Raw genomic sequence first — 12,732 nt, 5'->3', positions numbered from 1 at the left:
GGGGGGGGGGGGGGGGGGTAGCTAACAACCAGTTGTCAATTTAATGCTTCTCAGTTCCAATTCATCTATTGAGTTCTGCCCTGTGATAACGAACGGAATTCCTTTAAATATTTCTTCTTTGATAGTGAGCATGATATTAAGCTTTTATACCAGGGTGATCAATGAAATATTTGAAAATCAAATATTTTAAACTCCTTTCCTTTTTCTCCTCCATTAATGAAAATAATAGACAATGTATAGGTTATCGTTCTTTTTTAGGGGTAGCCTAAGAGAAGCGAGAAAAGAATCTCAGTAGAAAAAACATGTTTTGAGGATGATGGTGGCAACAAATGTACAAATGTGCTTCACACAATGGCTGTATGTATGGATTGTGATAAAAGCTATGCAAGCCTCCAATAAAATGATTTTAAAAAGAAAAGAATTTCTTGAGGTATAAGACTCAAACTCCAAACTCACTGCCATGGAGTCAATGCTGACTCACAGTGACCTGACCCCCTGTGGGTTTCTGAGACTGTAACTGTTTACAGAGCTGCTGGTGGTTTCGAACTGCCGACCAAGCGGATTGCAACCTAACATGTAACCACTATACCACCAGGGCTTCTGGGTACAAAACTAGAGAGTCAAATAAACACATTAAGAATGAAAGTAGTGTGATTTAAGGACCATCATGTTTCGAATGACAGATCTAAAGAGTCCTACTAACTTATTGTTACTACATGAGAGCGCAGAAAGGGTAGCAATTACATCAATCCAGGGAGGAAGGGCTGCAGCCTCATCAGCTAAGTCCGACTTGGGGTAAGCCCCAGCTCCCTCCGTCTGGAGGACAAGAAAGCCGGGTGTAAGAAATTGCTACTCGGGAGGTTTATGGACTTGTCTTTTCATATACCTTTATCCACAATAAGTTCTGGTACACCAAGGAGTCATACGTTGCTGACAGAAACACACATTGAGACAACTTTTAAGGACAATGCTCAGACCCTTTGACCCAGCAATTCTAATTCTAGAAACTTATCTCACAGATATGCTTGTAAATACGTACACAGCATTCACGGCGGTGCTGTTTGTAACAGCAAACGTTTGGAAATCACCTACGTTTTGATGCAAGCCATGTTAAAGACATCAGGATGCAGCTAGCTGCTAAACGGGCAGGAGACGCTTGAACCCATGTGCTTGGCATGGGTAGCTTCTCTGAGGGGCCCTCTGTGGCTTCCAGACAAGGAAGTGACACTTTCCATACTCTTGGAATGTTCCAGCGTAGGCATATCATAATTCTATTTTACAGGGAATAAAATGCTCAATGACACTCCAGTGCAAGGGAAGATTGAGAACTAGTATAAGGGAGTTGAGAAAGGATTCAGTGCAAACTTGCCAACCAGCTCCTTGCTGGTTGATCATAACCTTTAAACCTCGGGCTCCTACTCTATCAAACAAAAGCACACCACCACTTCCTGCCTGGCGGCAACAGCACTGACTAAGGGATTGTTTGCCTGGTAGCTGATCGTCCCTGTTAGGCCAAGTGTGTCACTGGATCCTCCTGACCAACGCCAAGTGAGCCTCGTCAGGGTTTCCTCAGCCTCCAAAGAATTCCAACATCTCCATTTCCTATCACTTACCCTCATCATGGGCAAATGCTGATGGTGTTGTGGTTATATGTTGGACAATCACACACAAGGTTAGCAGTTTGAAAACACCGGCTCCTCTTAAAGAGAAAGGCAGCCTTTCTACTCCTATAAAGAGTGACAGTCTCAGAAACTCACAGAAGCAGTTCTACCCTGTCTTATAGGGCCACTATGCGTCACCATCAACTTGATGGCAGTGAGTTTGAAGGTTTGGCAAACCCAGGCAGGTAGATTAATTAACCAAATGGCCAGAAGAGGCCACTGTTGAACCAAGAGGTCTTGGAGAGAAATCATGTGTGAAGTCATTCCAAGTGGTTACTGGCCAGGAATGCCTCACCACTAGGGTGGGCCTGTTGTTTTGGGGGATTTCAGTGGCCATGGCTTTTCCATGCCAGTTGTGCTGAGGTGGATTATAAAGCAATGGTCATACTATAGATGGCTAAGTCATCAGCTCCTTTAGGCAGAACAGATCTGGGTTTCAATTCAAAACATTTTTGCTGCCGTCAGTTTCCTTTGTCTCTTCCTTTCTCTAAGTGAAACACATTGCTACCCCCACCCCACTTTACAGACCCCATCTCGTGGCTCACGCCGAGTTTGTGTTTTGCCTGGATAGAGTTTTCGCCAAGGTGACACCAACTTCTTCTTTAGCTCCCCCAAACTCCCTAGTGACAATCTCTCCTGGTGGTGTCAGGTGCTGCCGAGCCAGTTCTGACTCACTGCACCCCACACATGCGCAACACACTGCTCCGTGGGCTTCTGAGGCCCCATCAGCTTTATGGAAGCAGCTCGCCAGACCTGCCTTTTGAGGCATCTCTGGGAGGAACGAACTTAAGTACACCTGTGCCACCCAGGGGCTCCTACAGCCCCCTGGTCCAGAACTCCCTCACTATGAAATGCACAGATTCTTTCTGGTGCAGGCCTTGCTGGGCCTTGGCTAAACCTAATGCCACCCACTCACTTCGGATTCCCAGTGAATTGAGTAGAATTACTTCTTAAGGATTCTGAGATTACATCTTTAAGGAGCAGATAGCATTTCTCATCTTTGTCCTGTGGGGCAGCTGGTGGGTTTGAGCTGGCAGCCTTGTGGTTGGTTAGCAGCCCGACACTTATCTGCACAGGGCCACTGGGGCTCCTCACTGGCATGAAAGCAGATAGTTACTTAATACTTAGCATAAAACAAAACAGATGTAGGGGGGAAAGTCAAGGGCAAATTCGACCAGCACACTTTAGAGACCACTTGGAGGCTGGTCCACCTGAAAGGCAAACCTGCCAGTGGCCTTCTTGCGTTTACAGCTGTGTCTCTGGAAAGTAACTCCTCCAGGATGAACTGAGCACAGAGTTGGGAAGACTGGGCTGGAAAGACCTAGGCTCTTGCTCCAGTTGAATCACCAGGTACCTGACTTATAGTATGAGAGCCTTCGTATCTTGGTTTCTAGGGTCTTTCTCACACACACACTGAGATTCATAATCACAAAGGTTATATAAATCTGTAAAACTCTATCATTCTAAAATTTAAATTCTTTAGATTAATTGTTAATAATAAGCTTCAGAACTTGGAAGCAGCACACATATTTTCCACTTCTGTGTGTCATAAAAGGACTGGAGATAAATTAGCATCTAGCAGGCTGATGTAACTAATTAGCACGCACCTGAGCAAAGTACTGAATTCTAAATGTGTGTCATCAGAGCGTCTTTGTCTTGCACAGGCTCCACCATCACGGCTGAATGGGACCCTTGGACTGTCTGCTGGCATTCTGAAGTTTGACCTACCACTATCAGATCTTCACATGCAGCTCCAGACTGCCCTTTGCCATGGCTTACCGGCAATCCTGCCCTCTTAGCTTTCTTATCTCTCAAATGAGGAGAGCTGAACCCCAAAGTCACATCATGAATAGGATTGTGGACAACATATGCACCTCTAAACGCTTTTATAAAAAGAATGCAGTCTCTGGAATTAACGTCTCTTACTAAGGCCCTCAAATCATAATCCACAGAGCAAAGATACAATGGGGTTGTTTGGCCTGATACTGCCCAGCATTCATTTCCATCCTCCTTTCAGCAGTCCCCTGTCACAACAGACAGCACATGTACTGACACAATAAAGACATGGTCATAAATATCGCCCCCCACACTGAAAATTCACTGACTTTCATTAGAGCTGCCTCATCCTCAGTGCTGCTCGAGTCAAAATTAACCCCACATCTACAGAGTAGAGAGCACTCACCACAGTAATCAGAAGAAAAGGGAAAGGGTGGGGAAAAGGAAGGATTGGAGAGTTTACGGAGAAGTAAGGCTACTGTGCATAGGATTTTATACTCACTGCTATTGAGTCGATTTTGACTTATAAGGACCCTATAGGACAGGGTAGAACTGCCCCTATGGCTGTCCTGAGACTTTATGGCAGTGAGAGCCTCATCTTTCTCTCATGGAGCAACTGGTGGTTTTGAACTGATGTTGTGGCAACTCATAACCCACTACACCATGAGGATTCTGGAGAATTCTATAGTGATAAATATTCATGGAAATTTCTTCATAATGCATTGGGCCTCCACTTAAGTACTCCCTCAATGCAAGAATACTTTCTTCTATTAAACTGGCGTTCTATGATGCTCACCTTTCTAACACAACCACTGACAAAAAAGTGGGTGAATAAGCAAATGTGAAGAAAGCTGATGGTGCCCGGCTATCAAAAGATATAGCGTCTGGGGTCTTAAAGGCTTAAAGGTAAACAAGTGGCCATCTAGCTCAGAAGCAACAAAGCCCATATGGAAGAAGCACACCAGCCTGTGTGATCATGAGGTGTCGAAGGGATCAAGTATCAGGCATCATCAGAACAAAAAAAATCTTACCACAGTGAATGAGGGGGTTGTGCGGCGTGGAGACCCAAAGCCCATCTATAGGACACTGGAAATACCCTTACAAAAGGGCCTCGGGAAGGAGACGGGCCAGTCATGGTGCGGTGTAACAACGATGAAAAATACAACTTTTCCTCTTGTTCCTAAATGCTTCCTCCCCACCTCCACTATCATGATCCCAATTCTACCTTGCAAGTCTGGCTAGACCAGAGGATGTACACTGGTACAGATAGGAACTGGAAACACAGGAAATCCAGGGCAGATGATCCCTTCCGGTTGTGTGAGTGGGGATACTGGGAAGGTAAAGGGAGGGTGGATTGGAAAGAGGGAACCAATTACAAGGATCTACATGTGACCTTCTCCCTGGGGCACGGACAACAGAAAAGTGGGTGAAGGGAGACGTCGGACAGTGTAAGATATGACAAAATAATAATGTATAAATTATCAAGGGTTCATGAGGGAGGGGGAAAGGGGAGGGAAGGGAAAAATGAGAAGCTGATGCCAGGAGCTTAAGTGGAGAGCAAATGTTTTGAGAATGATGAGGGCAATGAATGTACAAATGTGCTTTACACAATTGATGTATGTACAGATTGTGATAAGAGTTGTATGAACCCCTAATAAAACCATTTTAAAAAAAGAATAAGAGTTCCTGGGGGGTATAGTGGGGGAGGAAGGGTAGCGGATATCAAGGAATTCAAGAAGAAAGAAAATGTTTGAAATTGATTATGGTAGCAATTGTGAAATACTGCTTGATGTGATATACTATCTGTAAGAGCTCCCAATAAAACATTTAAAAATTAATTAAAAAAAAGAAATGAAATTTCTTCATAATGATCCCTAAAACCAAATTTCCCAAGACAGGGAGGGCATCTAGAGTACAAAGCAAAAAACAATAAACAAAAAAGCAAACCATCTTCTATGGAGTCTATCCTTATTCATAATGACCCTAGGTTTCAGAGGCTACCTATCTTTACAGGAGCAGACAACAGCCTATCTTTCTCCCACAGAACAACTGATAGGTTTGAACTGCTGACTTTGTGGTTAGCCGCCCAGCATTGACCCAACATACTAGTAATTTACATGGCTTAAAAATGAAACCATATATGATTTAAAAATTAAACTAATGATATACACTAAGCAAGCAAATAAGAGACTGAGCTTTGAAAGTAATGAGTCTTTGAAGACTTGGGATCTCTATTTGTCTTCTACCAATCAATATAGCAACGTCAGTGAGGTCCTGCCTGACACAATGTAAGGACAATTCTGAAGGCTATTAAAAATGTAATACGTAGACATATTTTGTGGACCTTTGTAAAGTGGATCAGATTATAAGCAAGCTCAGGTCAATGCCTTATGGCAGTGGTTCTCAATCTTCCTAATGCCGCGACCCTCTAATACAGTTCTTCATGTTGTGGTGACTCCCCCAACCATAAAATTATTTTTGTTGCTACTTCATAACTGTCATTTTGCTACTGTTATAAATTGGGCAACCCCTGTGAAAGGGTCGTTTGGCCTCCAAAGGGGTCATGACCCACAGGTTGAGAACTGCTGCCTTATGGTATCTGCTGTACAGTAGCACATAGCAATGACAACAGCCTGGGAAGCAAGTGTGTGAGGAAAAGGATGGATGGAGTAGCGTGCTCCTGCCAAACGGCAAGGCAGAGGCATGGGGCATCCACCCCAACTTGCCTTGCCAGGCAAAATGAGAGAAAGAAATGGAGAGTAGGCATACACTTGGTAAGTAAATGCAACCAGATGCTTAAAATAAGTGAAACAATGGGGATTACTTACAAGGAGTTCCTCTGCAGGCTTCTTCCATAGTAACCCTGACATAGGGCTTACTAAAGTCAATTTCAATTTCATCAGAAAAAGGAGCCGGTTCCCGTAAGCCCTTCAAAAGAAGAAAGAAAAGGGAAACAAAGTTAAATTCAATGGTGTATCATGAAATACTCAACAAATGGGCAACATTAAAGAGCAATCATTTGCTATGCTAGTAGTCTCAAAAACTTACTGCCATCGAGTCCATTCCAACTCGCAGTGACTCTATGTGACAGGGTAGAACTGTCCCTGTGCGTCTGAGTCAACAGCTTCATCTTTCCCCTGAGGGCAGGCTGGTGACCTTGTGTTGTGACCATGTTAACCACTACGCCACCAGGACTTCTGCTAGGATTAGAATTCACACACACACACACACAAACACACACACACACACACACACACAGTGGTAAAAAGAAGCATGAGTGTTTCAAAACAATCTATGTGTAAGTTGCAACCTTTTATAAAACAAGTCCATTGTAGCGTCTTGCTGGTGATTTCGGGGAGAGACTGAGATGTGGCTGGGAGGCTTAAGCACAGTCCACCTCAATGGTCCAGAGTAGCAGCAGCTCCTTTGCAGTGCTGCAGGGCAGCCAGGCCTGTATCACGTACCAATAGTGCCAGTTTCTGCTGCACTGCTTCAACTGGGGGCTGGGAAGGCACACCGGTTCAAGTACACTGACCACCGTAAAGTATATCACAGGGCAAACATATTCTAACACTCATAACAGCTCTGTGAAGTAAATAGTACTACACTGTTGTTAGGTGCCATCAAGTCGGTTCCAATTCACAGTGACCTTTTGCACAATAGAACAAAACACTGGCCATCCTGGGCCAGCTCACAATCGTTGCTGTGTTTGAGCCCACCGTTGCAGCCTCTGTGTCAATCCATCTTGTCCAAGGTCTTCAACTTTTTCACCTACTCTCCAGTTTACCAAGAATGACAGCCTTTTCCAGGGACTAGTCTCTCCTAACAACGCGGCCAAATATGTGAGCGAATGCCTCACCATCCTCACTCACAAGGAGCGCTCTGGCTGTCCTGCTTCCAAGGCAGACCAGTTGGTTCTGCTGACAGCGCACGGGGCTTGCAGTAGTCTTCCCCAGCACCATCATTCAAATGCAGACTCTTCTGCAGTACTGAGGTTATCCTAAACTTCAAGGTGACGAAATGAAACTCAGAAAGCTATGTGACTTGTAAAGAATTACTAAGAGACAAAGCTGAAGAACAGATTATGGTATTATTCTCTATGCATGGCCTCACTTAAAAGTTGACAAATTTGTTCTCCATTATTTCCTTCTATTTGATGCTCTTGTGAATGGAATGGTTTTTCTTAATTTGTTTGGTTTGTTCATTACTATTATATATTCATAGACATGACATTGATTTTTTTAATATCAACCCAATATTCAGTGACTTTACTAAACTTGACTTACTTTTAGGAGGATTTGGGGGTATTCTTTAGGATATTCTATAGGAAATTCCGTTGTCTATGAATAATAAATTTTATTTAGTCTTTTCCAATCTGAGTGTTTTGGTTCCCCTCCCTGTAGGAAACCAGCCCTCACAGATCAAACCAGGGTCGAGAGGGGCATGGTTGAAACTGAGAAAGATAAGGATAAAAGATAAGATCAAGTCAGGGCACAGGCGAAGGAAGACTCCATGGCCCAGTTCTTTATTCAAGGCAGGTTTATAGACAGTTCTTGTCACCGATTCTGCATTCCGGGACAAGTTCTCACACAAAGGGTTCCTTGACAATTTACTGAAGGGCAAACAAAGCAGCAAGAAGACTCCAGCCAGTGTGTCTATAGTCTGGAGGGGACGATAGAACCAGAAATAGGGAGTGAGACTGGACACCTGCAGAATGCTGTGTTTTAGCTGTTTGCTAGGGAACATGAGAGAAAGTCTCTACCTTATCTTAGTTGAAGGTCAGACCATCCAGTGCCTCCGCTCCCTCGGTTTAAGCAGTCAGCTCCTTCCCACAGGCCTTGCCTAAACCGCTGATCGTGGCGGTCCAGTACGTCACAAGAAGGAGATGAAGTCCAGACTGTCCCGTAAATGCACTCTGTTACTCGGAAGCCCAGGAATTCCTTTCCAGAGTTCATCTGAAGACAATCTGCTCCTGCATCTCCCTTTCCCTGTTCAATGCCCCCCACCTCCAACTGTGTGGAATAAAATATTTAATACAATAGAAGTGGCAAGGGCTGACATCTGTGCCTTGTTTTCGATCTTAAAGCAGAAGTCTTGAACCTTCCACCACTAAATTTGACATATGCTGCAGGTATTTTTGGTACATGCCATTTCATCTAAATTGTCAGATTCGTCGACATGAAGTTTTTAATGACTTATATCCCTCAAAAAGATATGTTGCAGTCCTAACCTGTGAATGTGACCTTGTTTGATATAGGTAGGTCATTTCTTGGAAGATGTTAGCAATTAACAAGGTTCACAGGATGACATCCAACCTCCCGCAAGTGGTTTCTTACAGAAGACAGAAAACAGCGCACACAGGGGAAGATGCTGTGTGCAAACACATCTACCAGCCCCAGGACACACCTGTGACTAACAGACACTGGAAGATAAGGAAGGGTCTTCCCCTACATCGAACAGCATAACCCTGAAGTGGCCTCCTAAAGAACAGAAAATGCCTGCTCTTCACAGTCACCATTTATTAGGATTCAGTTACAGCAGTCTTAGCACTGATGTTTTTTATAATATTACCTTACAACCCTATTTCTGTGGGCTCTATGATGCTGTTTACTTCAAATCTTAAACTCTAAACAGATCACATCATGCTAGGGCTGAATCCAGTGAGTAGGCAGATAATGTATTTTGCTTTGTTCTTCAGTTAAGAATAGATTTTTTCATTCTGAAAATGAAAACATTCATTTTGGAGGAACAAAAATCACTTATGTAAGTTTAAGACAGGCTAAAGTTATAAGTAAAAACAAACTCATTTTTAGGATACATATAAAGCTCTGCCTTAGAACACTTTTAAAAAGGAGATAACAATAAGCCATGAACTCAAATATGTCATTTAATGGCATTATTAGATTTTTCTCTACAGATTAGAGAAAAATGTTAGTTTTCAAAGTGATGTTTGACAATAATTTTGTGTTTCTTAAAAATATATGATCATCCCCAAAATGCATATTCTACAATGATAGAAGGCAGAGAACAAAGAAGAAATGTGGGGAAGGCCGCGCTGACGAGGAGGGAGTATGAGACAGTCTTGTTGGTATACTGGTGCCTACACAGATAGACATATATGTACATATTTATTGAGAAGGTAACCCCCAAAATCCATAATTTTTTCAAAGCTATGTATTTAAATTTTTTTAATAAAACAAGCTTGTTACCTTCAAAGTACTCTCCATTGCACTTAATACATTTGTCAAATCCTTGATTCAATTCTTGGAAACATTTTTCAAACTCATCTGTTTGGATGGCTGACAGCACCTCCCTCATTTTTCTCTTCACCTCTCCTACATTATCAAATTGCTGTCCTTTCATGTCCCTCTGCATTCGCAGAAACAAAAATAAGTTGCACAGAGCAAGATAGGGCAAGTAAGATACATGGAGCAAGAGAGGCATGCTGTTTTTTTGCCTGAAATTGGCACACTGAGATGGCTGTGTGAGCAGGTGCATTGTCATGATGGCAAAACCAGTCTCCAACCTGCCACAAATCAGGCCTTTTTAATAGCACAATGTTATGCAGTCTTTTCAGAAGCTCTAAATAGAAAGCTTGATTAACAGTTGGACTTGGTGGAATGAACTACAAACGCACTACAAGTTGACATTTTCGTGCATTTGGGAAGTTGATAGAGGTCCAGAACAAGATTTGTCATCAATCAACATTTTACCTTTTTTGAAACAAGAAAACCACTTGTACCCTTGAGCTTTTCCCATAGCTCTGTTTTTGTAAGCTGTGTTCAATAGCACAACAGTTTCTGTGGCATTTTTCCCAAGCAGGGAACAATGTTTCACAGCTGCATGCTGTTCTCTTAAATCGGCCATCACAAAAAAAAAAAAAAAAAAAACACGAGACTTTAGCAAAAACTGCTTTTGCAAAAAAATTCACTGTGACCAAAGAGAACCTTCCCAGGAAACGCCACTGGGTGCACGAACTCAGAGCAAGTTGCTAGATGCTTGTCTACAGGGAAAAAAGCATACTGAGAAAGCTCAGCTTCGCCCAGCGCAATTCCATTTTTGAGGGGGTAGCCCCTCAGGTAGATAGACACATACATAGATATATAAAGTACTAATACAAGTTATAAGAGCCCTAGTGGTGTAGTGCTTATACACTGAACTGCAATCCGCATGGTCAGAAGTTCAATACCACCAACAGCTCCGTGGGAGAAAGAAGGCTGGGCTTTCTTTTTCTGTAAACAGTTACGGTCTCAGAAACCCACAAGGGGTCACTATGAGTCAGCAAAGATTCCATGGCAGTGAGAATGCAAGTTACAACAGACACACAAAAGTATATGCTTTCTGATTCCATTTGCATGAACTATCCAGAAAAAGTAATCCATGTATAGAGAAAGTAGATTAATGGTGGCCTTACTGGGAGGGCTGGGGAACAGAGGGGTGACTGCTATGGGCACAGAGTTTTGTTGGGGGTGATGAAAACATGGTGGTGCCCGTAACAGGAATTGCTGTTGCTAGCTGCTGTCAAGCCAACTCATTTCGAACGTTGGGCAACCCTGTGGATTCAGAGCAGAATGGCTCCACAGGGTTTTCAAGGCTATGTTTCAAGGCTAAATACCTCCAGATCAGTTCAAACTGCCAACCTTTTAGCTAGCAGTACCCCCATCAATGTTCAAATAGCCACGGGGAAAAATTCTGTCAGGGAACCAGGAAGAGATACTTGTACCCAGAGCAAATTCAGGTCATACCTATACGGTGTGAACTGGCCAAGTGTCGAGTTTGATCCAGCATCATCAAGATTATAAAGGTCTCTGCCTGACAGTGAGGCTGTTCGAGACCCTTGCCTGTGGCTCGAGCAGATCTGCCAGCAGTTCAGCAGTCTGACTAGACTGAGGTCACCTTGGAACTAATTAGCAGGTTAGATCAAAAAATAAAGAATGTCACCTCTGAATACTGTGCTTTTTAAAAAACAAAAATATGAGGCCAAATAGAGAATAGTTGCTCTAAAGGATGGAATGAAGATTGGAGTTTAATGAGGGTAATAGGACTTGTGGTGGTTGGATTTTGTCAATTTTGTCAATGGTGGCATAGTGTTACACAGTGGGCTGCTAACTTTAAGGGCAGCAGTTTGAAAACACCAGCTGCTCTGAAGGAGAAAGATGGTTATTTCTAGTCCTGTAAAGAATTTCAGCTTCAAAAACTCACAGGGGCTTACTCCCTCAGTGCAAGAACACTTCGTTCTATTAAACTGACATTCCCTGATGCTCACCTTCCCAATACGATCACAGAAGACAAAGCGGGTGCAAAAGCAAGCAAATGTGGTAGAAAAAAGCTGGTGGTGCCCAGCTATCAAAAAATAGAGCTCTGGAGTCTTACAGGCTTGAAGATAAACAAGTGGCCATTTAGCTGAGAAACAACAAAGCTCACATGGAAGAAGCACACCAGTCTGTGTGATCACAAGGTGTCAATAGGATCAGGTATCTGGCATCAGAAAACAAAAAATCATATTGTGAATGAGAGGGAGTGCAGAGTAGAGTCCCAAAGCCCACCTGTAGGCAACTAGACATCTCCTTACAGAAGGGTCATGGAGAGGAGCCAGTCAGGGTGCAGTGTAGCAACGACAAAACATACAACTTTCCTCCAGTTCTTAAATGCCCCTCCTGCCCCCCCGCTGCCACTATCATGATCCCAACTCTACCTTATAAATCCGGCTAAACCAGAGGATGTACACTGGTACAGATAAGAGCTTGAAACATGGAATCCAGGACAGATCAACAAACCCCTCTGTAACAATAATGAGAGTAGTGATACCAGGAGGGTAAGAGGAAAGTGTGGGAGAAAGGGGAAAACAATCACAATGATCTACATATAATCCCCTCCCTAGGGGACAGAAAAGTGGGTGAAGGGAAACATCAGACAGTGTAAGACATGAAAAAATAAGAACAATTTATAAATTATCAAGGGTTTGTGAGGGAGGGAAGGTGAGGAAGGGAGGAGGGAAAATGAGTTGCTGATACCAAGGGCTCAAGTAGAAAGAAAATGTTTTGAGAATGATGATGGCAACATATGTACAAATGTGCTTGACACAATGGATGCATATATGGATTGCAATAAAAGTTGTACGAGCCCCAATAAAGTGATTTAAAAAACTCACAGGGGCAGTTCTACCCTATCCTATAGGGTCACTATGGGTTGCAATTAACTGGATGAAAGTACAGGGGTGGAGAACCTATTAATCAGGTCACAGCCCGATGATGCCTCCTTGGGAGTGTACCTTTTTATAAGAGAGAAGCTAGGC

At 43.1% G+C, this 12,732-nt stretch overlaps 1 protein-coding gene across 3 annotated transcripts in view; it reads right to left on the bottom strand.

The window, feature by feature from the left end:
* PCYT1A (phosphate cytidylyltransferase 1A, choline) overlaps positions 1-12,732 on the bottom strand; it is a 103,875-nt gene that overhangs the window by 10,414 nt on the left and 80,729 nt on the right. For all 3 annotated transcript variants that reach the window (XM_075556262.1, XM_075556263.1, XM_075556264.1), the window contains one exon: positions 6,266-6,365. In XM_075556262.1, the coding sequence (XP_075412377.1) occupies positions 6,266-6,365 (100 nt within the window). The remainder of the gene's footprint in view (positions 1-6,265; positions 6,366-12,732) is intronic.

Source organism: Tenrec ecaudatus, chromosome 8 (assembly GCF_050624435.1).
Source record: "Tenrec ecaudatus isolate mTenEca1 chromosome 8, mTenEca1.hap1, whole genome shotgun sequence".
NCBI lineage: Eukaryota > Metazoa > Chordata > Mammalia > Afrosoricida > Tenrecidae > Tenrec > Tenrec ecaudatus.
This window is presented reverse-complemented; position numbering and strand designations above follow the sequence as displayed.